The sequence below is a fragment of the Pocillopora damicornis genome, chromosome 13, assembly GCF_964200805.1.
Source record: "Pocillopora damicornis chromosome 13, jaPocDami1.2, whole genome shotgun sequence".
NCBI lineage: Eukaryota > Metazoa > Cnidaria > Anthozoa > Scleractinia > Pocilloporidae > Pocillopora > Pocillopora damicornis.
This window is the reverse complement of record NC_142682.1, coordinates 13,844,792-13,870,747: the sequence shown is the minus strand read 5'-3', so window position 1 is coordinate 13,870,747 and position 25,956 is coordinate 13,844,792. Positions and strand designations below refer to the sequence as shown.

Here is a 25,956-nt window from a genome sequence, read left to right as displayed (position 1 = left end):
AGCTTTTCCCTGGATCTCTCACTCTTTGATAGACCATACAATTACTCCCTCGCATCTACCTGACTGGTCCATAACTTTATATAGATAGACTCTTCAACAGCCTGTGATGAAGCGAAGGGCAGAGGAATTAAGTCACTGGAACCCCACTTTTAGGCCCAGCTTAATCTATATTATCTGACTTCCGAGACTTGTTCGTTAGATATTCATAGTCGCACGTTGCGTGATGGTAAGCCATAAGTTCTTGTTGAAAAATTAATTACCCAATCTTGGTATCCTTGGGCTCTAAAGTAAGGTAAGAGATTAAGGTATGGGAGAGAGGAAGGAGGTAGGATTGAAACCATCAAATGATGTTTCGGTTATCAATAATGACGACCAGCTTTTTACGACCCCATTCTTTATCGGCATTGACTTGTTCAATTTTAGACTCACACCGTTATCGATCGATTCCACGCGAGAAAGATTGCAATGTAATTTCAGAATCATTGTTACAAACGATGTGTACCTCGCTATGTATTTCATAATAAACATAACATCAGTAATTGAATTGAAGTTACAATTTCCAAGAAGCTCTTGATTTTGATGGGAAAAGGTCATTCCTCGTCCTTGACGCGGTAGTCAGGTCGAAATCTCCCCCATAGTCATAGTCAGCATAAATTGCACAGAGGTGCTTTAATACACTACAACTAAACGCAGTTGTATTTACCTTTCAGACAAAGTCATGGTGTTACCGGGTCCCATCACGGATTATGCAATGATAGAAAACGCTTTCTTATACGATCTGAATGCTGTTTCAATCTGCATGATTGCACAGAGGGATCCTTTCGATGTCGAGCCCAATGATAATCAATGTGTGTTCAGCTACGCTGTCCCAGGATCACACAATGAATTGACTCTTTGCTCATATCCTACTTCCCATGTGCTTATCCATGGCCAAAAGAGGTATAGTCAGCTCTGTGGTAATTTACTCAGTAAGAGTAGAATAGTATCGCAATAGTCAAGTACAATGTAACTCCTTCCCTTCGCTTTTTAAAAAATTCGTACAATGTCTTTTCAAACTTTTCAGTGTATCTAAGCAAGGATGAAACCGCTCTGCGTTTTATTAGGATTAACATTTGGAGGAGGTGGAGAGCAGAGGCAATTCCATGTTTCAAAAAGGCATCTCCCCCAACTTTGATAGATCGTATCACAATTCGGGTTTTTTTTTTCTAAATTCTAATTTCTTTTTTTTCCCTTGTTTTCGAAAGGTACGCTGACCAAGACATCCCTAGTGATGGTCTATTTCACCACGTTTGTTTCACATGGAGCAACACAAACGGAGATTACAAATTCTGGATAGATGGAGAAGTCGTCGGGAGTGGCTCTGACTTTTACAAGGGAGGCACGATTGAAAAGGGAGGTACTGTGGTCATTGGACAAGACCAAGACGAAGTTGGGGGAGATTTCGACCCAAGACAGTCCTGGATCGGCGAAGTGTCTGGAATAAATGTATGGGGAGTGGTTCTGTCAGAAAGTGACATCGTAGCTGAGTACCACGATTGTCACGTGTTTTCAGGATCCGTGGTTATGTGGCCTCAGCTGTATGCTAAAGAAAGTCTTCATGGCAATGTTATAGTTTATCCTTAAATTCTGTTGAAAACAGTCTCTGGTAGCTAAAACTAAAATGAAATAAATGTCAATTGCCAGATCTAGTTTCAATTGTCTCGTTTTAGTTTGGAGCTTGACTCTAGTTGTTTCAAACGGCTGTGAATATATGAAAGTCATATATTTGAACTGCGGATAAAGACGTGAATATGAAAGCGATCTTCGCAGTAATGAACACTACTTAAGCAGTAATGAAAAGAAGGCCTGAAAAAAATTCAGGCCTGTACGGGATTTGAAGCACTGCACCGGTATTGCAGAGGTCATGGGTTCAAATCCCGTACAGGCCTTCTTTTCACTACTGCTTAAGTAGTGTTCATTACTGCGAAGATCGCTATCAACTTCACATCATTTCTTCAAACCTGAATTTCTTTCCATTTCACGTTACCACCTTTCCTTTCTTCGACCCTTTCTACCCCCGTAAATGCTCTTTGCGAAGATTTCTCAAACCTTTAACATTTAAAGACACAAATTTAACTTCCTGTTTTCTTGCACAACGCCGCATTCATTTCTGAGATGAAATATTATATTCATGGTGTGCTCACCCTTAGAAAACAAAAGCATACCTAAAGGTATTCGCTCGTAAAGGCGATCATACAAAGAAAAATGCACGAAAAAATTACAATTGTTCATATGCTTATCAGTCTCATAGTTGTTGTGTTGTTTACGCGAATTTTCCTTTCTCCCCTGTAACTTCTAAATAAAATCAGTTCCTCAGAGCTCCATCAGTGATTTCCCCCAGAGAGTTCATCTGACGTGGGTTACCTGTTGGGGACAGTGTAATGAAAATCTTCCGTCAAGTGACCACACATTGCGTCTTTTTTCAACTGCCAGACTCATAATTTTTCTGGGATACAGGGTCGAATTTCGTTGATGTATGTTCCTTTCGGGCGTTTCACTTCTTCTCGCTAAACAAAGAACCCCATACAACAGAGTTTCTGAACAGACACAGAAGTCTTTCAATTGGTGCGGGCTTGTTTATCTTCGCCTTTACCTTGTGACTCTCGAAATTTCGTTAGGACTGATGGAATTTACTTTGTGTTTTATGTGAGGCCTCAACAGCCTAGGCAACTTTAAATACCACTTGACCCGTTGACATGTTTACTTCCTGCGGTATACCATGAAATTCCAAGCGGTTCTTTCTAGAATACTGTCACCAAGCTCCTTTCATCCACTTCGTCCACAACTGTTCGTCAACTTCTGAGGAAGATGCCTCTCCACGTGTACACTAAAAATCATCTCATCAAGTGGACTGTGCGCACTTCTTCTCATTTAATTTCTCTCGGAAACTGATTATAGAAGTAAATTACTCAACGATACAGTTGTCGCATAATACAGAAAAACAAAACGCGTCATGGATCTTGTCTTTAAGCACATCTTTTTCTCTCGACGCCCAAACTTATTTTGTCCTCAGTACTAATGCTCAATACAACCTCTCCTCAGCAAGAATACAATTTTCTCTGACTTCCATGCTTGACCTCCTCTAGGTGTCTGGAACTTGCCGTTGTTTCACGTCCTTGACCAAAACGCTTCTTATTGACGACGCCAATGACGACATAATTTAGTTAGAATATGTTTGACCACCTTTATATTAATTAATTTGGATGATTACGACGTAATCGTCGAAATCATTCAAAGTAATATGTATTGATACCTGCCATTCTTATGCTTCACTAGCTGCATTTTAACCGAATCAAGTGATTCACGAAATATTTCACAAGATTATAATTTTGGGAATCGTTCGTCAACGATAAAAACTATAACTGAGGGTTGTGCGGGAATGATTGGTTCATCACATCTCAATGAAGACCTTGACATCATTTATAGGGACCATTACTTTAATCAAAGAAAAGCTATTAAAAATACTCGATCGTTCTACCCCTGATTCCATCCAGCGTTATGTTAATGCCTCGGTTTAAGGTATCATGGGCCCTTCAATATACTGATACCGTACTGCACTCTGAAAACCAACAACACTTGTGACATTCCGTTTGTGCCAACAGTAATTCATTCTACACCTAATTTCCATTTTTTCTTCACGACCACTTCCCTTTACTCTCCAAAGTTCTTTATAAGTCGCTGTTGCAGACATTCATAATTATTATTTAACACATCAACGAGTAGTCGTAATTCCGAAACCGTTTCCTGTTTCACGCGTGGATTATGGATCTGTGCCCAGAGTGTTTAAATTTAATCATGTGCGCCATGACGTCTGATAAACCTCAAGCCGTTGGCTTGAGGTTTCTCAGACGTCATGGCGTTGGTTTGGTTTCTCAGACATCATGGTGCACATGATTTTTTTTTGAACGCATTTCAGTCATAAAGTGGAATTGAAACAGTTGTGAAATAAAAATTAGATTGCCCCAACACACTCCAAAAACATCCTAAAACAATGAAAACATCCACTTTTTGAAATAATTTTCCGTCTTGAGAGGGTACAAACTATTGCAGAACAGAAGCGATACAACCAGAAGTAATGCTTTGTGTCAAGAGGTTGCTATGTAAACAATATATGATATAGCAAAACAGATTTAAGGTGCGCCGGTTATTCTTTCTCTGCGTTCAGGTTTAGCCGTCTCATTTCTGTTTGTTACGGCAAAGGAAGATGTGGCCCCAATATGCTCATTTTGTATTGTTTATTTGTGCATACTCGCCTGGTAAGTATTTTTCTTACTTCTAGAGCTGAATGTGTATATCCAAGGTTAAAATAGAGGCTTGATTTATTCTGTGTGTTCAAGACGTTATAATTTAAAGTTAGAAAACAGATCGAGAGATTCGACAACAACAACTTCCGCACTGGTTCCAAGGCTAAGACAATCACGAATTAAACGCATTTTGTGTCAACTGCAGTTTAGAACTGACTGACTGTGGCTGCAATTTAACCCTAACCCTCAGCTCAATTTACTTGCATTTACTACATTTATAGCTGAGGTAACTGCCATTGTAACTGCCCAAACGGATACGTGGTAGTGATTGCAAGACAGCGGAAATAGTGCTTATTTTTTTCAAACTCCTATCTCGGTAAAGTACTCGTTATTGAAACTCAGGGCACGAGTCACTCAAGACTGTGATACTCTCCTTATATTTAAGTTCAGACACTGATCCTTCGTCTTTATCCGAGGAGGAATCATTGCACTGCACTGGGCTATGTCAAAATACGTCTATATATACTGCTTGTTCACAATCGCTTTTAACGTAACGGTTGTCTCGGAAATGGATTTTCTTGCTTTCAAATTTTCTTTCTAGAGAAACATCGCGTTAAATCTTTGCTATTATCGACCACTTTAAGAACTTGTTCAAAACATCGTTCTTGATTATGAAATGATCGAGAATCATTCGACATTCTGATCTTTCAAGAAATAGTGACCACAGCAATCCAAAGGTGTATGTTCCCTAGTTTATCCTTATTCTCCAGATATCTTAGGTCCATCAGTTATGTATCGTACTTTGAGGCTGTATAAAAGCTTCGGCGAACATTTTCGCCCGGGTTAATTTTCAATTTTGCCTGCGCGTGCGTCCATGTAAAACGTCCTATACTAAGTCACCTTGGAACAACCTCAGGTAGTAAGGCCGCCTTACGCACACTTGTGAGATGAAGCATACCATCGAAATTTACTTAACAGCAAAGTTCCTGGAGATGTTAATGAGTTATAAAACCCGCAGCACTTGAGGCTATATTGACCCTTACTATCAAATTCCATGACATATTTGATACGACAACTTAGAGATGTGGCACTATTGTAGCAGCCATTGTTTTGAGATAGCCTTTTACCACTTCGATTTAGTAACTACTTAATTAAAGGATAACTGACAGCTAAAAGCTCAATTTTCTGGGAATACCGTCTAAGTGCCTCAGGTAACACATTGAAACAGATACAAGGTGCTTCGAATGCCTCTTTGTGCCTTTTTTCGCCGGGAAAACTGTCCTAAATGCAGCTTCCTGGGTCATTCGCCGTAAACGCTTCGATTTTGATCATGTGACCTTATACGTCACACGTGTGCAAATTAAGCAAAGTAAATATGGCGGATAGTAGTTCGAGTGAAAGCAATTCTATGTCGAGTTCTGATTATTCGGATTTTGAGGCCTCGATGGAAGGTGAACATATTGGAAGGGTTCATGAATCTGTTGGTTAAATCAGGTCCTCGCGATTTGAACCGCCAGGACGAACCTAAATAGAGTGCGAGAGTCAGAAGAGGATCCGCGGCCGCCTCAACCAAGAATGGTGAGTGCATTTACGCTTGTAAATAAAGTATCTGAAAATCATTCGCTTATTAAATGTAGGAGCGATCAAGTAAAGAAAACCAAATGTGCAGACTCTTGAATACCATGGGAGCGAAGTGTTTTTGTGCTACATGTGCTACACGCACGCACCTTCTGAAACTAAGGTTTCACTGACTGAAAATATAAACATACACGCATGTAGAGTTGAATTGGATGGATTATACACGTTTCCACGCGATTGAATCGGTTTTAAGTTTTCCTGTGTTGAAGTTGGCGAACGATTAAAGATATTTCGGCTTTTACTTCAAAACACGATGCAGCAAAAAATAGCATTCGTAAATGTAGTATTGAACATCTTCTTAATATTAACTTATTGTTTACTTGTGGTCTTTGCACTTTGTTAATGGCCTAAAGTTTGAGTTATCTCTAACGTTTGTGACAGTTACAAAGCTGATAACTGTTCCTTTTGATGAAACCAATCATACAAGTTGTGCTATTTATTTCTTCTACTCAACATCGTGAAAGAAATTGCTACTTTACTGTTTTTTTTATTACAAGGTGTCAGTGTGGAAACTGCCAATCAAAGTGGAGGGAGAAAGAAAACATCTTCTGCAAGGAAGTAGATGGGGTCAAAAATAAAAATTTGGAGGATGTTACAGTGGAACAGTTGCAGGCAGAAGCCAGATGTATTGTCTAACACCCAGGTTTTGAGGAAACTGGTGAAAGCTGACTCAGTCTGCATTTTTTTTTGGCTTTGTTTTTGGTTTTTTTTGTTACAAAACATCACTATGTACACAGCGCTTGCCTGGTTTTCGTTTTCTTTATTTTACATCCTGTTGTTTTCAGTCCATATTGTAGATGTCAACGCGGCCAAGAGTGGTTCAGTTTTGGATAACTTGAGGGTGAACATATATGTTTATGCATATATACATATGTTTCAAGTTCAGGTCGTAATTTGAGAAACATTATGTGCTTGTTATTTCCGTAGCACGAGTTTGTCGCTAACTCGGTTTCTTTTTTCTACCAAAGCACTGCGTTTTAAACGGTGGAAGCTAGGCAGTCCCATGACATGTGCCCTAATAGTTTCCTCTCTCAGGCTGTCGGCTTTTTTTATTTACGATAAACGAGCGTGAAGAAGAAGCGTTACTCAGCTGACAGTGGTACATTTTTGAAACGATTAACCTTTCGGACAGGGTTGATTTCATCATGTTTCCGGTCGCAAATGAGAAACAACGCTAGAGTGTGGCGCTCATAACGAGGCGTTTCTTGCAACATCCGTTTACAGCATGTTTCTGTTATTATTCACTTCAATTGGAAGTTGATTAAACTTAATAGGCACACAAATGTGCTATATGTGCTGCTCAATGTTAGTTGTAATCATTCCTGGAGAACTCACAGTCAGAGACGAAACGCGTCGAAAGAAATAAATAAAAAGTTACAGCAGCAAGAAGTCTTCCTTTGTGCTGCTCACTAGTCTCCGTTAAAAATAAAGGATAATTCTTGTACATTTCCGGAACGTGGAAGAAGAGTTTCGTTCACGAAACCAGATGACGACCTCCCATAATACGCGACAACACTTTGCGCTTAGTCACGCTCACTCCAGAACCGATGGGCTTGAGGTCACAGTGATATACACCGGACAAAATCTAAAGTCAAATACTTTTCGGCCTGGACTAAAAAATATTTCTTTGAGTATAGGACTCGATAATGGATAAGAGGAAAAAATTATGGGAATATATTTTTTTACAGCTCTTTGAAATGGCGTGCAAAATACCTGTGGCTCCGAATACAGACATGTGATCCGTCGCGTTTCGATTATTCAACCTTCGTTATTTTATTGCTAACTTCGTATTTTATAGCCTCTAAATGGTGGCCTATATCAGAACGGAACAATCTTATGTTTTTTTCCGCTCGTAAATTTCGTCAGCGGCTGGACAGCGAGGGCGAAGTTGTTACTTTTTAAGTCTTAACATGACGCTTTCCACTGCCTTACACATGTGTGACGTATCACATCACGTGACCTGAATCGGAACGTTTTCAAAATAGCCATTCATTAAGCGTCAAAAAAAATTGTAGAAAATTTGGTTTTGCACAATATATCGTTTATTTGCTCATTCAGTATTCTTTAACCTAAGAGGAATGTAGCGGGACAAAAAAAGGGGAAAATTTTGGCGTCAGTTACCCTTTAAGCCGGTCGTTACAAAGGATTGACGCAAGCAGACTTCATTAGTCAAAAAAGTGCATCATTTTTCGATGCATGATGGCACCTGAAATCTAGTACGCTTCTGAGAGCAATCAACAAGTGACCTTTGGTGCAAGCTAACCTTGAACAAATAATACAATGTTCCGAATCTCATGACTAATTTGAAGCAGAAATTCAACCGAAAAGCTGCACTTGGAACTTTATAAGTTAAAATCTAGAGGATACATAAAGCTAACCGATAATTGGGTGGTTCTTTCGTACAACTGATTTGCCCGCAGAGTAGCAGTTTGAATTCGTCAAAGAAAAAGTGCAGTAAACCGAAATCATTATGAACTTTTATAACTGTTAGTTATTTATTTTTAGCAGTGGCGGGACAACAAAACAATATAACACATTCAGCAGAGTATCGACTAAGAAAGGCTCTCCTTTCTTCTTATGACAAAATGGTACGTCCGGTGTTGGAGCCGTCAGATGTTGTAAAAGTCGAATTTGATGTGCAGCTCCTGGCTCTCAACGCAGTGGTAAGCGAAATCTTGCACGATATCTCCAGATAATGCATTCCTCATCAACTGCAATGAACTTGTATCGCAGAACCCATTGAGGCTAACATAAGAATGTGAAGACTTAAATAGAGACACTATTTTCTTGTGGTTCCCCAGTAGAGTTGTAACACAGAGAAACCCACGTCAAGTCGCGCATCCTGCCACGGGGTGTGTTATATGCTCGTCAGCCCCACACCAAGCGGGATTACTCACATTTATTAGTTTAAGATAATTATATGGGTCTTTTTATTATTTTCTTTTAATTTGTGTTACTAAATAGCACATCAGAGTTAAAAAAATAAAACATTGACTCTTGGAAAGATTAGTTTGAATATATCTCCATATTGTAAGTACTGCTACCTCGTCATGGGTGGGAATTATAGAGATACGCGATCAACAATATGACTGTTCCCAGAAATATACCTTTTAGGTTGGCTGATAATTTTTGAACCTCAACTTTTAACATGAATGTAACTTAATATCTGCATCAATTGCGCCTCCACTCTCAATCACTCTTTGAAGGTAAAATATTCTCACCTGATACCAAATATGTTCATGTCACACAGGACAATAAAGAACAAACTATCACAACAGAAACGGTGATCACGCAGGTACGCTATGATTCAATTTTAGACAGTGTAACCTAACCAAGGGCCAATTGGATATTTTAACCTTTTATTGTATTGCTAATGTGTACATGAACCGCGAGTGGCAGTTTTGAAGTTATTAAATCAAATTCTTGTTATGAATCGTATAAAAAAGAGGTAGGGAGGGTATGAAACCTCGGCTATCTCCTTACAAAACCTCTCTTAGTTCGAAAATGCGCAAACTTTAAAAGACAGCGATTTTCTGATTTATATTCATATGTGTTATCGATAAGGACCGAGAGTGTGTAAGTAGGATACATTTCATATTTATTAGCGTAAAACAAAACATTGTGTCTTCACTTAGCTTTTGAACCTTTTGATTGTTAACGGGCAAACCCAGAAATTTGCCTTAATCTGTAGAATGTCTCTGTATAAGAAAAGTAAATGTTTAGTCCATAATGGTCCTAACGTGTTATGAAGTAGTTTTGTTTGGATGATTATCGTTCTCTGAAGACTTGATTAGGTTTATTTCAACCTACATTTCACGCTGTGCACTTGACATTTACTAACGCTCGGAGATTGTCACTAACTTTTTTTTTATTTATGGAACCTTCGCCACATGCTGCTTTCGCGTCAATGGATTACCCTTAAAAGAATGTCTGATTGGTAGTCTTTAGTCGAAGAGCATATTTCACGTTCACGCAATGTTTTTCCCATAATTATATGCCCTAACATCATTTCTACCGTCACACTCGAAAGTAGAATTCGCATTTAAGTGCAGCCGTATTAGTATTTGCTATGGCAACTTTACATTTAGGATTGCCAGCGCATCTTCTTCAGTCTACTTTTCTTATAATTCTAACATCCTCAGAGAAGGAAACTTGTTAGAGTGAAATTAAGAGCAAATTTTTGATTCTAAAAAATTACTAATACGTCAAGAGTAAAATCTTGAGTTGTTTGAGTGTGGTTAAGAATCATCTTAGATTAGAGGGAGAACTTTGAACAATAGTTAAGCAGAGCTGAAAATTGACGGAGAAGGTAACGAAAACTCAACTTGAGAAAAAAAGACAGCAAAAGAGGAGAGAATTGATTCAAACTAAAAATGAAAATTGTGCGAGGATTACGCTAAAATCTGCGTCACTTACGTGAAAAAGTCGAAGGGACATGCTGGAGAAAAATTCCAGCAAACGCACTTAGACTGCGCAAGCCGCAGGAACAAGTGTGACATAATACACACCGGCTTTGCCATTAGTCTAAGCGAAAGACTAGGCGAGTTTTTCGAACGAAAATACCCTTAAAATGCGCTTGAATTCCATTTACAACGCCTTTCAGAATATTTTCGAGGAAAAATCTGTTAATTGATTTATTCTAGCTTTCTCTATCGTTAGTAAGATTATCGAAAAAAAAAAAAAAATAAAGCAAATTTTAACCCTGGCTTGGTAGCTTGTTACAAACAGACTAGAGTGACACGGTTGCAAAGAATTTAAGTTTCAAAGTTGCAAGCAAGATACAAAGTAAAAGATGACAAAATTAGTAATTGAAGCCATAGTGCATCTGTCTAAAGTGATGGTTTCTCAGTTATCAGTTAGTAATACGGTTGCAAAGATCAGAATTTAAGTCACGAAGTTGCAAGCAAGATACAGAGTAAAAGATGAAAAAATTAGTAATTGAAGCCATAGTGCAGCTGTCTAAAGTGATGGTTCTCAGTTATCAGTTCTCAGTTAGTAATACGATTTCAAAGATCAGAATTTAAGTCACGAAGTTGTTGGTAAGATACAAAGTAAAAGTTGACAAAATTAGTAATTGAAGCCACAGTGTAGCTGTCTAAAGTGATGGTTTTTCAGTTAGAAGATTGTAATTAGCGAGAGACAGAGTAAAACTAAAAAAGGTGATAACCGAACACGAGCTACTAACACGAAGTATTACTATATATTGTATTCCTTGGCCCACAGCAATGGAATAATCCTTACCTACGTTGGGCTCCCGAGAATTATGGAAACTTGAAACAAATACTTGTGGATCCAAGAGAAGTTTGGGTGCCTGATGTAGTACTAGAAAACAAGTAAGTTGAATTCTGCGGCATTTCAAGTCATTACACTTTGGAAGTTTTAAGTAACAAACTATCCTAATAAAACAAGAGATTATGATTTATTGCGAAAAAATGGATCAGAAAAGATCCAAATGCCCGAGTGGTTATGCCAAGTAACACGAGCCTTAATACGCCAATTATTTTTCAGTTTTGATGACATACAGATATTTAAAATACTCTACAAAGTTATAGACTAGAGGGTTATTTTTCATCGAATTGCGACTTGAAAAAATGGAAGATAACATGCTCAGACAATTTAAAAAAGGGGAGGGAAAAAGTGTCTTTTATTTACCACTTATGCAATTATGAATTTTTTCTACAAAATGAGCGCCCAAGTTTTCTGTTGTAGCATTTTACATTTCATAAGACTAAAAAGACACGCATACAGTGATGAAGTAGTAAAAGCGTTCCTCTCTGGCTCCGGTTAGACGCCAGCTCAGAAGCTTTTAAACAAAATTTTTAGTCCGTGTGCCCATTATGTAGTCTTAGTTCCTCAGGTCAAAAGGTTACGAACAATTTATGCATATCCATTTTTTCCCACCTCAAGTGCAGATAATGGGGTTGTTCAGGCGGGGCACGTGGAAAAATTCCGAAGTTGGGTGCGTGTGAGCAGCGGTGGACATAACACGTGGCTATCCCCAGCAACGTTCAAGAGCAAGTGTGGGCTTAGTTTCAAGAACTTTCCCTTTGACACACAGAAGTGCAGCCTAGTTTTTCGTTCTGTAACATCTGACCGTACCTTTTTAAATATCGATACCACGCATATCAAAAACGATAATCCTGAGGAAGGTAAGGTTACATGGCAATATTTATGTGAAAATTTGAAGAAATAGGATTCCAAGTTAACTCAAATCAACTCTTGCCTTTGCAAAACATCATGGAAAGTAGTTGTGTATTATTCTTAGTTTTCTGATATTTTTATTATTTAGAGCTTAACCTCACCACATCTAATGGTTATTGGTCTCTGAGAAGCATTGAGATCAAGACCGAGGATAAGAAGCAATCACCGATATTTAGCAAAGTTGAAGTATCATTTCGTATTGGACGTAAACCCATGTTCTTTATCCTTTTCACCATCGTTCCTTGTATGATCATTGGGCTGCTGATTCTCGTGAGTTTCTATATTCCCAATGAGGTGGGTGGAAGGATCGGACTGTGCTCAACGATTCTGTTGTCAGTCAGCGTGTACCTACTCGTCATCGTAAACCAGCTTCCCGAACAGTCCGACGAGTTGCCCATTATTGGTGTTTACTACATTGCGACCATGGTTGAGATCGGTCTGGCGCTGACTGCCACAGTTGTAGTCATGATGGCTTACCACGCCACTTCCGAGCCACCCCGCATCTTGACTTGGATAACAGGTAAGGTTAATAACTGATAATCAGTCCATATGAGTAAATTAGAAAGTTGTTAACACCAAGTCTATAAGCGACAATAGCAATTTTAATGGTAATTCATGACATGGTGAAGTAATCAGGATCATGTGCGATTTCGACGATGATTTCGGCGAGAAAAGATATAATAATAATTCCTACCGAGGACACAGATACTGAGAAGTTCCTCGAAGCATTCACGATAATAAAAATAATAATAATAATAATAATAATAATAAACACAGACAGTTATTTTGAAAACAGTGACAGACTTTGTACTAAAACACTTTTGCAATTGAATGGAAGGCAATTGATCTCGGTCACGGCCTTTGTTTACAGCTGAGTTTAACGATGAACGTTTTATCAACCACCACGACATGAATGCCCAGAGGTTTTCAGTGAAGAGCATATTTGGAAATATGCTCTTCACCGCCGGTTCAACAAAAAGCAAAAACATTCATTGTTTTTCAAATTTCAGTGTTTAACAGGATTGGTTCCTGCGGAAGAAACAAAAGAAGACTACGTATCAATGACGCTAATTTGAATTCATCTCCTGAAGTTGGGGAAGTAAATACCACTGGCATTGCAATGGAGGAAATTGTTGATGTGGAGCTTGGAGAGGTGAATGGGCAGACTTCAGCTGACACCCTCGGGGAGAAAACACCACCCACCTCGGTTTCTAAAGAAGAAGTCAACCAAGAAACTTGGAAGGAAATCGCTCGTGCACTCGACCGTGTTTTCTACTGGTTGTTTTTGGCGCTGGTTGTGTCTTCTTCCATTACAATTTACGCACACGCAGGAAAGCTTTAATCGCTCGGTCAATGTAATTTCAATTGACCTCTTTGGAAACTGCTGGGCGAAGTCCGCTCTGGTGTTCAATAAATTAATCAAATAATGTCTGTCCAGTTGCAAGCAGTTTTTTTAAAGACTAACTGTTTTATAGATGTAGAATTGAACGTGTAAAACCAGTCCCATTCTCAGGTGGTGGCAATCCGGCGAACAGCGGTGCGAACAGAACGAGCTGATTGAGTGAATTTAACCAATAGAATCAAAATGCTATTTCCAAGCTGACAAATAGTACTGAGTACAGCCACGTATGCTGGTAACACGATAAACTGTTGAAATTTTGGCCTTTTTTACGGCTGATAACGGTTAACTTACTTCTTTTGTAATTAAATGACAAATTTTAATGGTTAACTTTTTTTACGACCAACCGTTTAAATTTGTCAATTTTTACTCCTAACGGCTAAATTTTTTGACCGTTTGACGGCTAAAGGTTAACCCCATTGAGACCCTCTGAAAGACGGCAACCATTACTTGAAGTGAAGTTTTCAACTTGCATGATTAATTGTTCTCCGAAGCATCAAAAAACCCTGCTCCTTCAAATAGACTGGAGACAAGTATTCTTATCCTTGATACCCCAGAGTTTTTTTTTTTGTTCGACGTCTTTTTGTTCTTCTTCTTCTATTTCTTCTCTTTGATGGAAGTCAACCTGAGCTGAAATAGGGAACATTTGTTGGTTCCGATGAAAATTTTCAGTGAAGGTGATTGGTTTCTTCTGTCATGACGAGGTCTAGATCTGTTTACATTTCAGTACGAGATAAACCTGCCGAGAGGCTCACTTTTGATATTAACCGTTTAACTCAAGAGAATACTCAAACTTCTCAGGTAGAAGTTGTCATCTTGATCTGACACCAAATTCTTGTAACTAATTTACAAGGAAATGAATAGCAGTTTTAGGGAAGAATTAACAATCAGATCTTGGGGGCTAAAGGGTTAAAAAATGAAAGAAAATTTGTAAAATCCCTAACGAACGGGTCGAGCCGAGAACGAATTGTTTACTGAGAGAACTGATATTCGCTATCAGGTAGTTTTTAGAAGTAATTGTTTTAAATCTATGTACTCCAAATTTTGTTCCTCTAGGGAAATTAAATTCCTAATGAACTCTCTTTGTAAACTTCTCGGTCGGTGCCGTTGGCATAATAAAGCACGCTTTGTTTATCCACGCTAACAATTACTCAAAATGCAGTTACTCAAATTATTCAAGATCATTTTAGTGTTTGGCCCTTTCCTGTAGTCGGACGTTCATCGATAACAAAACCCTCAGAAATTACCTGAAATAATGCACTTCAGTTTCCTGGTACCTTTTCTTCTGATTTTCCTTTACCAGGCAGGTAAGCGATTATAAGCAAATTTTAAATGCTTTGTAATGACTACTAAGTGTAACTCAGTCAGAAGCCTTCGTTAGCCATAGAATTGCGCTTAACAGTAAGCTGCTTGTTGGTGGCATGAGTAAACTTGATGGCAAAGGAATTCCGGTGGCTAATGGAAATAAAGCAATGAAAACGGTAAATTTTGAGTAACATCATGAGATGTATTAGCCATTTGTCAAAGGCTTGGAACGAAGAAACCTGAAGAGGAATGTTTCTTTTCTCTTAAACTCGTGGCAAATTTCTTTTTACAACAACTGCGCTAAAAACTTCATCTTCTTTCTCGTTAATCTATCTCATCACATGGTAGTTTTCTGGCTGGCGAGCAACGTGAGCGTACGAAAGGTCTGCGTGGGTTCTGGCACGACACGGACCTCAGTCTCGCCGGCTTGAATTCTCCTTCGTTCGAACAAAGTAGGGAATGCGTGGGGGACCTACTTGGCTGGGTGCGCACCAGTTTTCTACGGTTCCTTTAGAAAATCACTAATTGTATACTTTATGAGTTAGATTGTTTGACTTCTTAGCCGTGTACCGCATAAAGGTAACGTACAGCAAAAGAGAGTAAGTCAAAGTGTTGATTACAGATCAGACCTTACTCAGGTCATTCTTTAAATTACATTGTTTGATGAGATTTCCGCATCGTTCTGTTCGATATGTCTCCGATTGCCTGGCATTTGATGACTGAATGCACGACTGAGTTCGATTAACGAGCCCAATAGTTATTGAAGTTGCTAAACATTTCCTTCACTTAAATTACGGTGAGTCAATTATTTCCATGAAACTAAAACAAAATGCAAATCTACTCGTAGGCAGTAGACCTGAAGAATAAAATTTAAGGTTTCTAAGTACGAAAGCTATTCTCATCTCGGACATTTGAAGGCCAATCAATTGAAATACTTCAGAGTTTTCAGTGTCACAATTTTTCTCCCTTTTTCTCCATTTAGGATGCGCTGCAGGATGGCCGAGGACAACTGTGTCAAAGGAACATCAACTCCGGCAAGATCTATTTTCAAGTTCTGGAGGAATTTCATTTAATCGTATGATTCGACCTGTGTTAAACACGATGGAAAAAGTTAAAGTGAGAGTCCAGGTGGAGTTGAGAGCTGTCGTGGATGTGGTAAGGTCCATTCATCTCGAAGTAATAGTAACAGTTAATTAAAATGATCGTTACGACTTCGACGAGGGCTTCTAAGGAAAGTAAAGAAGAATTGTGTATTTTTTTTTTCCTTTTTCCTGAAGTGGAATGCGTATCTTAAAATCAATTACACTTGAAAGTGCATTTTAGGCCTTATGCATTACACATAAGGGAAATCTTATAAGGGATTTCACTCTGGAAACGCAACAAATATTTCTCGTGCACACAAGAAAACGGATGAGGTGTTTCCAGTTACACTAAGCTAGAAAGAAATTTCATGTGGATCTCTCCCAAACCTGTCACAAAAACAAATGTTACTTGTACACGGACATCTTCGCACCTTATCCATAAACTTCTATATATTTCTGTGTATAACGCGTACTGCGCGAATTTTCGCACAATTGTACTTTTTACTAAAGTACCTTTTTTCACAGGATAAAAACGGGCAATTCGTGTCTACAGACACAATCATCAAACAGGTATATATTTCTGTCCAATTATTAAAGATTTTGATGTTTATACCAATATTGTAGGAGTTTTTTAGTTTTAGAGTCAATTTTTCGATTTTTTTCCTTACATCACATGATTGAAGCGGATCCGATCAAACTGAATCAATTTATTTAGTAGCTGTTACCATTCACGAGCAATTTTTAAATAGACGAACAACTTGATCAGCATAAAAATAACTCCAAAAATTCATTCCTTTTATGGTATTTTTTTTTCGCAAATTTTCAGCAATGGAATAACACTTTCTTCATGAGGACACCAAGTATTTATGGAGGCGTGGAGAAACTTCTCGTCAGTCCCAACGAGATGTGGGCACCTGACATTGTATTACACAACAAGTACGTGATTCCATGTAGAGTTAAGGCTTTTACTTGCATGCTGTGTGTGAGTACCTATAATTGGTCAATAGAGCAATTTTTGATAGTGGGTCGTTAAGCAAACGCAAAGAAGCCACAAATACCAATCAGCGTGAAGGGAAACTATCTCAAGAGGCCAATTAGAATTCAAAGCGAAAACAGGCAAACTGCCTAATGTGCCACAAAACTCAAGGGATTGATTTTGTTATTGCGTCTTTTTTTATTGAGATGGTGCCGTGAGTTTTCTAAACTGATAACAGAGCGTAGAAAACCATGAAAATTAAACCACAGATTAGTTTCGACTCTAAATATATAACCAACATTCTAAATTTCGATTCGACCTGGTAAGAGTGGACAAGAAGAGCCATGTAGTGGAATTTCTATTGCTAAACTCTCATTCCCATTTATTTCACTGGTCTACTGACTAGATTACATCATGAATAGTCTTAGCTGATGTACGCTACCAGCTCGTGAGTACAGACTACAGTATAGCTTCCTAAGCTTCGCAGTTACTAACCATCACTCTCAAAAGCTACTTCTTTTTACTTGGTTTATTACACAACACACAGCTGTAGTTCCCGTTCCGTCTTTTCTCTCTGTCGATCTTTGAGTCAATAGTGGTGTCAGTATTAAAGTTCTTATCTATTACATTACTGAAACTGTGAATAGACTATTTCACTCAAATCTCACAATTTCTCTATTCTATTGTAAACATCCCAATTTTCACCTCCCTTTCCTGTTTTTGACGGATTCACTGTCTACCTAGCTGACTGACCGACCAACTGACCGGCGAACCAAACACTAACCAACCAACTGACTGACTGACTGATGATCGTTCGATCGGGCGATAGATCGATCTCTTGCTCATGACCTGCTGACTGACTAACCGATTGACTTATTTACAGACCGGCACCGTAATCGACTAACTGATTGACTGACCAAATGACTCGCTAACTTATTGACTGACTGGCTGAATGACTGACGAAAGGACGAAAAAATGAACTGTTGGATGGATTTATGGATACGGGTCATTCATTGATTTACAGTGCAGATGATAATGTCGCTCAAGCGGGATACACAGAGAAATTCAAGACATGGATAGTTATTTACCACAATGGCATTAGTGACTGGATTTCCCCGGTGTCCTTCAAGAGCACTTGTAGCCTCGATGTCACGTATTTTCCGTACGACCAACATCGCTGTGACATGATTTTTGGGTCGCTAACATCAGACAAGACACTTCTGGATATAGAAACAGATGAAGTCCATTTAGAGACGAGGAAAGGCCGAGAGAGTGACGAGGACGGACAATTTGGTATGTCACCCAGAGAATAGAAATTGAATTTCAACTAGTTGGTGACTGTATAGAGAGGGCCTAATAAAATATTTGGAAAGAGAATGTGCAATGAGATATTCACCAAGTCGTCAATAAAATGAACTTTAATTGAATCTAAGGAGTTTCCTAGCAATTAACAATAACATCATCGATGAAAGTTTAAAACACTTTTTTAAAACAAAAACTTAAAATTTTGTACGAAAAGGATAAATAAGCAAGCAAAGTAAGTAACCTATGTTATTGTGGTCAAATACACCTACCTCATCGCGGTTTTGTGAGTATCACTGTTTTCCAGGTGTTGCCACAATCATGATGTCATGCCAGTCTTTTTCAGGGGTCCTTTAAAGATACTTAGTTTAGCTTACTTCCAGAAACGCGTTCCATATACATATTCGGGGCAAAGTACTCTCTTTCCACTTACATAACATTTGCTTTCGTTCCAACAGAAGAGATTGAAAGGAGTGCCTCCTGTTCAATTCAGAGGATAGAAGTAAGAAGGAAAGAACATTATCGCAAAGGTTTTCCTCACCCCTTCACCGCCGTACACCTGAGCTTCATTATCCGCCGGAAACCACTGCACTTCGTTGTTTTTTCCATGGTGCCTTGCATGCTGATCGGAGCACTGATTTTTGTCAGCTTCTTTATTCCTGTAGAGAGTGGGGAGCGAATCGGTTTCAGTTGTACAATCCTTCTCTCTGTGAGCGTCTACCTTCTGATCGTGACAGAGGCCCTCCCCGAACAGTCCGACTCTCTGCCACTAATTGGTGTATACTACATCATAATCATGATAGAAATAGCGTTGGCGCTGACCGCCACCATTGTGGTACTCAAGGCACATCACGCTACTACCCAGCCACCTGGCTGTCTCAAGGGTATGTTGTTTATCAATAATATCTACAGATGTTGTCGGAAGCCCAAGAGAAGGAAGCGAACCTCAAAGGTTGAGCCCCCGGTGCAAGTGGTCGTGCTGGACTACAGCAGTGACCATAAGGAGAAACACGAAGACAGTGAGGAAAGATACCGCAAGAAAAGCTGAATAAGTCTGAGCCAGCTCTCAGTGGACAGCGGTTCTCAGTTGTTTACTCGCCCCAACACCACTGACGGTAAGGAGGGAGAAGAAGACTGGAGCGAGACCTGGCGTCAGATTGAGAAGGCTCTAGACAGACTTTTTTTCTGGACTTTTACCATAACGTTTTTAATTTCGACAGTTGTCGTTTTTACATACGGACCATCATTAGCCAAGCCATTGAATGATGAAATGGATAAGTTGTACGGTGCTCAAAGAGGAGTTTAAGGAGATAAGTTTTTAAGGTACAGACTGCGCCTGAAATGTGAATATAACTTATTACTTTTCAGGCATATGCTGACATCAACGAATCAGCTGAAAAATCTTTTGTTTCTTTTTATTTTTACATTTCAAACTTTATGATACACACAAGCAAGCACTTGAGGAAAAAATCCTATTTTCTGGCAGACATCCAGTTACATAAATGGTCTCTGCTTAAGCTTCTTAATAATAATACCAACCAGGTTACCTGCTTCTGTGCAAACTAGATCCGTCATTACACCGGGCAATACTCAGAATATAACTTCGTGCGAAGCATCGATTGCTAAACCAATGGACCTTTTTTATTCTGGGAAGCATGAAATTAGTTGAAAGGATAAACAGAAACAGATTGATTTGCATGCGAAACTCATTAGTGTTTGAATCGAAAAGCAAATTCAAAGTTTGCCTTGCTTTAGTTGAAGTACCTAGGCAACGACCACAACATTACACTTGCCCTTCTTGCTTGCCGATGCCAACTGTTACAAGTCATGGACTCAAAATATAAAAGACCTTGTGGTAAATTCAATAACTAGTTTGATTCCAATTTCTTTGGCAGAATCATAAGAAATTCAAATATAGAAAGTAACCAAACAAATTGTAGGACGTGGTTTGGATGTTTCAAGAAGGTGTCTTTTCTACGTCAGCAGGTGCTTGATTTGAAAATTGTGAACGATGTCAAAGAATATCCGCCAATTTAGCTGCTTTAATACTGTGTACATAATAAAGGACAACTGTATTCGTGTCATCTATCATATCATTGGTTAGTTGGTGTGACGAGATGAAGGGGCTAGCATACACTTTCTGCGGGGGCGCTATCGACTTTGCAATGAAATGACTCACAAAAGAGAACAGTTGTCATGATTTTCAATCTTTCGAAGCGTTTATTAATAATTGCCACTAGTTTGATCCTCTTTATCATTAGGAAAAAAAGAAGACAAAAACAGAAAACCCAAAGATATGTTCTTTTTCAAATCATGAAATGTTTAGACTAGATTGACAAGCGAATTGTTCATTCCGAAAAAGAACTTTTGGCATCTTAAGCTGTGATGAGCAAAGTGCCAAAACACGTATTCACCAAATTGATTATAACTGAAAACTAATAACGGTAAATAAACAGTGCGAGTCAAATAAAATAAGTGTCAATTCTGGAAGAGTTTAACACATCACTTGTCTGCCACCATCACATGACGTTTTCTCTAGGGAACGAAAAGCGGGGAAGAAAAGAAGCAAAACAGAACAATAAAAAACCAAGCGATCGAGGTAATCAGCTATTGAACTCTCTCCATTAACGTTTACAGCTTAGAAACGGGTGATTCCAGTGGTGCCAAGACGTCTGCGACACCCATTGCAAGTAGGTTTAATTTGTAGATTGGACTGTCCATCTTCTTGAATCAGGACCAGTTTTTTTTCCGCTTTTTTCCCAATCGCTTCTCTGAGCAGCTGTTCTGATTAAGAGACAGTATATGATCAACCCCTCCAATATTTCATTTAATTCAATGTTTCAGTTACCGTGAAATTCAGGTTAGTATTGCTCTTAATCCAACTACCCTTTTTAAGAACCGTAAGTTTAAAACATAAGTTAGATAATCAATTTTTTTTGTTAAACGGTGGCTTCTTTCATGTTCAGGCTGAAATTCAAAGAGATAGATAAGCTGTAATGCAATCGACTGTCTTCCTATTTATGATACACGTATGGAACTTAGAAACCAAAAGCCATACTTGAAAACTGCGAATAAAATGAACACGCTGGACAGAAACATGACCGGAAACTTTTCTTTCTTTTCACGAGCATGAAGTTTCTGTCTTGATATGGTGGAGAAACTGATAATATTGTAAGATATCTGCTTACTGTCTTTTTTTTAGGCTAACGTCGATCATTCAAAAATCATCTACCACAATGTTAAGCTCAGTCCGAATTTCAAATTTCATTTAGATTCTGCTTACACAATCGAGAGGGCGGAAAGAATTATAGAATCAATTTCCCAGGCAGATGAATTAGTTTCCTTTGTTCTTATTGTAATCTGGGAAGTACTCTTTCTTTCCTTAATTTTGAGTATCCTTAAACTTCCCGTGATTAAAATGAAAAATATGAGACACCTATATCTGATATACAATCAAGGAGAACCGGAATAAAAAAAATAAGGCCGAAACGATAAAAATATCGACAACACACGTTTTGGTGAAGTTAACTTTCAAGGTGTAAGTAAAAGGATGATCGAATTTGAATGTAAAGGGTTAGGTAATATCATTGCTCTTACCCTGTTTGGTGGATAAAGAAAGAGCTTGGAAAAAAAAAATTCCAATGCCCAGGAACTTGTCACTTGTATGAAATCATTGTCACGAAATAAGCTTTACAATCTATATTCCTTCCTATTGCATATCTGTGAAGATATGCTCATCAAGTTATTTTTGAATTGCCGCAAAACCGTATTCCATCGTAAACCAAACATTTCTACATGTCATCATCTTTAATACCAGATGCTTATCTTCTTCTGAACGGGAAATTGAATGGGGATGGAAAACATTTATTTTACATCGATTTTAAAAAGACGTTGTTTGGATTAATTGACATTTTCCAAAGACAGTTTGGCCAAAAGTGTGTTTAAATTCTTGAATTGTGTGTAGTTTATCGGAACACAGTTACCTTAAAAGTACACAATACATCGGTTATTTGTCTCCTTTTAAACAATTACAGAACAACATTCTGAATTTCGAGGTTTTATTTCGGTGCATCGATGACCAACCGGTTCCCCTGCATACTACAATTTTGAACATCCTACCGCCCTCTACCTATCGAGTTTCTTTCATATAGTAATGGTATCACAAAACATGATTTTTCTTCCTTCTTAGGAAAAGTGAAAGGAAAGGTTCGCCTAATAGTATAAATGCTGAATTGTTTTTTGCAACACTTTGACGAGAGCCACGACATGAGTGCAATACAAAACGTGCCGGAAAAGAACAAAATGAAACGACTGTTTTTTGACCATTACAAGAGAGCCTGCCAACCTCAGTTGAATTGAAAATGATAAAAGTATTTAAAGGCGGTCTCTAAAACAAATACATTTCCCAAACTTAGCGGACTGTCTTGAAATGATCTAATATCAAACCCAGACCTGACATTCTGAACAGCTGATTCAACGAGGCTACTTTTTTGCACGTCAAAATTCGTTCAAAAGCTTTTAGCCAAAATATGGCAAAGCGGTACTCGCCAATTTTGAACAGCACTCTGTATTCTGAACTTTGAGATTCCACATCTTTGGATCGATAGCTGAGTGGTTCCCCCGCAAGCATGTTTTAAACTAGCTTTATTTACATCCTGCCGCCTTCGATCTGTCGAGTTTCTTTTACATAGTCTAGGGTGGAGAATTGAAGACCCAATTCTGGAGGAGCCCTGTCCTGGAAAGCCTCAGAATCAGAGAGCACCTATATAAAGAAAAATGCTAATAAGATTATTGTTGCTAGTAGTATTAGTAAGACAGATAATACTTCAATGATATTTTTTGTCTTTTAGATTAAAAAATAAAGGAAATTGTGAAGACGTTCTTGACCTGGAACAAGTTTGGGTTCTCTATTTCCACAGCAAATTAAGCAACACAAAAAAAAGAAAAAAAAATGTAATTAATGCGTCACATCGTGGGTTTTGATCCAAGGTTTTTTTCTTGTTTTTTCTTTTGTTGTTGTTTTGCATGAAAAGCTCAATTCTCAACTGTAGAGCTTTTCTTTTGTGTATGTAAATAGGTCAATTCTCAATTGTGAATAATCTTATTTTACCCAAATTTCGCAGCTGTATGGGCAGAGGCAGCGTTTGATAGGAACTTTTGAATTCTGGCCAACCTAAATACACAACATCACCAACTCATCAAATGATATTTATCTATCCGACTTTCGAATCATTGTACATGAAGATTTATGACTGACGGGCGGAAGAAGTTATTTAAGCTGTGTAAACAACTTTATCAACATAAAAGAGGTGAAGAACTAGTTAAAACTATCACCGGTTGGAAAAGGCCAACTGTGCGGTACTACGGTTTTGAACACAAAAGTTAGATGAATAACACAACTCATGTACAACGACCACCTCTGCCACCGGAGTTGGCGTCTCTCGTGAACACTGTAGATCTTGCACATTTCATATCTGGAATCTATATTTCGATTATCGCTGTCCTTACGATAAATGGAAATGGTCTGCTTCTCTTGGCTATCATCAAAGACCCTTTCAGGTCGTTCCGAACACCCACAACTCTCTTTGTGGTGGGTCTTGCAGTGGCGGATGTCCTCACTGGTGCCGTTGTGGAACCTTTGACAGCTTATATTTATATTGGACATTACCTTAAATTTCATCTTAATCCAGACAAAAGGAAAGCATTTAAGGACTTTGCACATTTTACCTCGCACATATCCTTTGTTACCATGAACGCATCTTTCCTGATTTTACTGGCCTTAACGTTTTGTCAGTATGTGGCCATATCGTTTCCGCACAAGCACCGCTCCATTGTCAACCACAGAAACGTAATGACTGCTTTGATTGTTATAGTGATATATTCAGTTTTGTTCTCGCTTCTTCCTGAGTATCACGTCCCTCTTAGATTGAAGTTGGAAATAGATGTGCTTTTAAACACCAATGCCATTGCCCTCGTACTACTCTTGAGCTATGGACTTCTCTACCGAGCTTACCATTTACATCTTAGCCGTGTGAGCTCACTGGACGAAAACCAGGCCGCACGGGCTCGTAGGAGAGAGCAAGAACGCGAGTTTACCGCGGCTAATTTACTTTTGGTTTCATTTTTTCTTGTATTTACTCTACCTTCAATGATTCTTTGGAACCTCAGTCTCTATAAGTATTACGATACTCGTTCTCTACCTTTTGATCAGCAGTTGAGACTGTCACTCGCAACCGCGCTTGCTTTTGATGTTCTTGTCATGAAGTTTGCTCTTGATCCATGCATTTATGCATGGAGATTGTCCAAATATCGCCATGCCATCAAAAAAATTATCAAGTGTGGTCAAGATGTTTCTGAGATCGATGCAAGCATTCCGACGAACACAACTTCACTCGCAAGTTCAAGACACGCCGGAGTAGATGGAAAAAAGGGTCAAGAGCGGGGTCGGTCGGGTTCTACAGCTTTTCCTCTTAATTTGCCCCATCAGTCAATGGCAGAACCCGAGTTTTAAACCACTCAGCTGAGTGGACTTGTGAAAAAGAGAGGCATAAGACAACTTTAAACAAGGAAAGGACCCAGCTGATTGGACTTAAGCTGATTGATCAAGTTAAGCGGTCACCTCTATGAAGTGGTTGCAGTCATCCTTAACTAAGTCATAACGATTTGTTTTTATCGTCCTCCACCTGTATAACGGTTACTGAAAGCGAGAACACTCAAATAAAACTAAGAATAATATTCCAAGTAATTTTCAATCTATGTTTCTCCCCCGGAATCAAAGTAAGCGAGATTCTGCACAAAATAAGTGGTCAATTATGGAATAAAGTGGCGTTTTTCATCGGGGTATTTTTTTTTTGTAATACACCTAATCTGTGGAACCTGTCTTAAGCGGTCACCCTGCTATTCCCCGTGGGTAACCGTTTAATGCAGGTTCCATTTAAAATAAATATAAATAAATAAATGAATAAAAAGATGACTAACTATACAGATTAATAGACATTTAATATCTGTAAAGATATCAATTGTAGGGAAATTTAAGGGCAGCATTGCCTGAAATATGTCAATATAATGTAATGCAGGGTAATTTAGCATTATCAACTGAGTTGACAACGTAAATTGGCCACCGTAAAGAGTTTATAAAAGTTGACGTTTCGAGCGTTAGCTCTTCGTCAGCGCGATTGTTTTAATTTTGTCTATCTCTCTGACGAAGGGCTAACGCTCGAAACACATCTTTTAAACCCTTCACGGTGGCCAATATACGTTATCAACCTAGTTGATAACGTAACCCTGTTATACTCTCCCACCGACGCAGCACCACAGTTTCTTTAGAAACTTACACCCTCCTAATATAATGCAGACTTCGAATAAGGGACGTGGCAAACTTAGTTGATATTGGAAACACTACCTGTGTCTTTCATATGTGAGTATATCGAAGCTTTATATTCTTATCTTATCCACCAGTCATTAAACATTGAATATTCATTGACGTGCGTGCATGGTAGTTTTCCAAACTCTCTCGATGGGTTCTTCGAAACGAAGACGTAGCGAAAGAAGAAAAATTCTGGATCTATATCAGTATCTGAGCAACTGCCCACCTACCCCTCCCCTAACCCAACATTAACTGTTGTTGGGTTAGGGGAGGGGTTGGTGAGCAGTCGCCCAGATAGTGATATTGATCCAAAAATCTTATGGGCAGAGCAAATAGCTTAGCACATGTGTTCTCAAACTTTGTAAATTTCATAACCGTCTTTTGCAAAACATCAACGTGAAATC

At 38.6% G+C, this 25,956-nt stretch overlaps 4 protein-coding genes across 8 annotated transcripts in view; all 4 read left to right on the top strand.

Moving 5' to 3' along the window:
• Positions 1 to 1,688, top strand: part of LOC113678451 (neuronal pentraxin-2) — a 2,192-nt gene extending 504 nt beyond the window's left edge. Inside the window, exons 3-4 of the mRNA XM_027195332.2 lie at positions 711 to 939; positions 1,245 to 1,688. Coding sequence (XP_027051133.2) covers positions 711 to 939; positions 1,245 to 1,623 — 608 coding nt within the window. The 3' untranslated portion in view covers positions 1,624 to 1,688. The remainder of the gene's footprint in view (positions 1 to 710; positions 940 to 1,244) is intronic.
• Positions 1,689 to 4,155: 2,467 nt separating this feature from the next.
• LOC113678444 (neuronal acetylcholine receptor subunit beta-3-like) lies at positions 4,156 to 13,553 on the top strand. Of its 5 annotated transcripts, none has more exons than XM_089191750.1 (8): positions 5,620 to 5,861; positions 6,419 to 6,762; positions 8,430 to 8,584; positions 9,172 to 9,216; positions 11,145 to 11,254; positions 11,829 to 12,070; positions 12,211 to 12,642; positions 13,133 to 13,553. In XM_089191750.1, the coding sequence occupies exons 3-8, from the start codon at positions 8,507 to 8,509 to the stop codon at positions 13,462 to 13,464; spliced, it is 1,239 nt and encodes a 412-aa protein (XP_089047876.1). In that variant the 5' UTR covers positions 5,620 to 5,861; positions 6,419 to 6,762; positions 8,430 to 8,506; the 3' UTR covers positions 13,465 to 13,553. The 5 variants fall into 5 exon arrangements, with proteins under 5 accessions (XP_089047875.1, XP_089047874.1, XP_089047876.1 ...); XM_089191751.1 differs by having other exon boundaries at positions 8,427 to 8,584; XM_089191749.1 differs by lacking the exons at positions 5,620 to 5,861; positions 6,419 to 6,762 and adding an exon at positions 4,156 to 4,295.
• A 438-nt stretch (positions 13,554 to 13,991) lies between these two features.
• Positions 13,992 to 23,423, top strand: LOC113678450 (neuronal acetylcholine receptor subunit beta-3-like). Its single transcript, XM_027195331.2, has 5 exons — positions 13,992 to 15,981; positions 16,434 to 16,478; positions 16,735 to 16,844; positions 17,909 to 18,177; positions 18,645 to 23,423. The coding sequence occupies exons 1-5, from the start codon at positions 15,904 to 15,906 to the stop codon at positions 19,232 to 19,234; spliced, it is 1,092 nt and encodes a 363-aa protein (XP_027051132.2). The 5' UTR covers positions 13,992 to 15,903; the 3' UTR covers positions 19,235 to 23,423.
• LOC113678447 (uncharacterized) lies at positions 20,683 to 25,665 on the top strand. The gene is made up of 2 exons (XM_027195329.2): positions 20,683 to 20,876; positions 23,310 to 25,665. The coding sequence occupies exon 2, from the start codon at positions 23,573 to 23,575 to the stop codon at positions 24,695 to 24,697; it is 1,125 nt and encodes a 374-aa protein (XP_027051130.2). The 5' UTR covers positions 20,683 to 20,876; positions 23,310 to 23,572; the 3' UTR covers positions 24,698 to 25,665.
• The last annotated feature ends 291 nt before the right edge of the window (positions 25,666 to 25,956 follow it).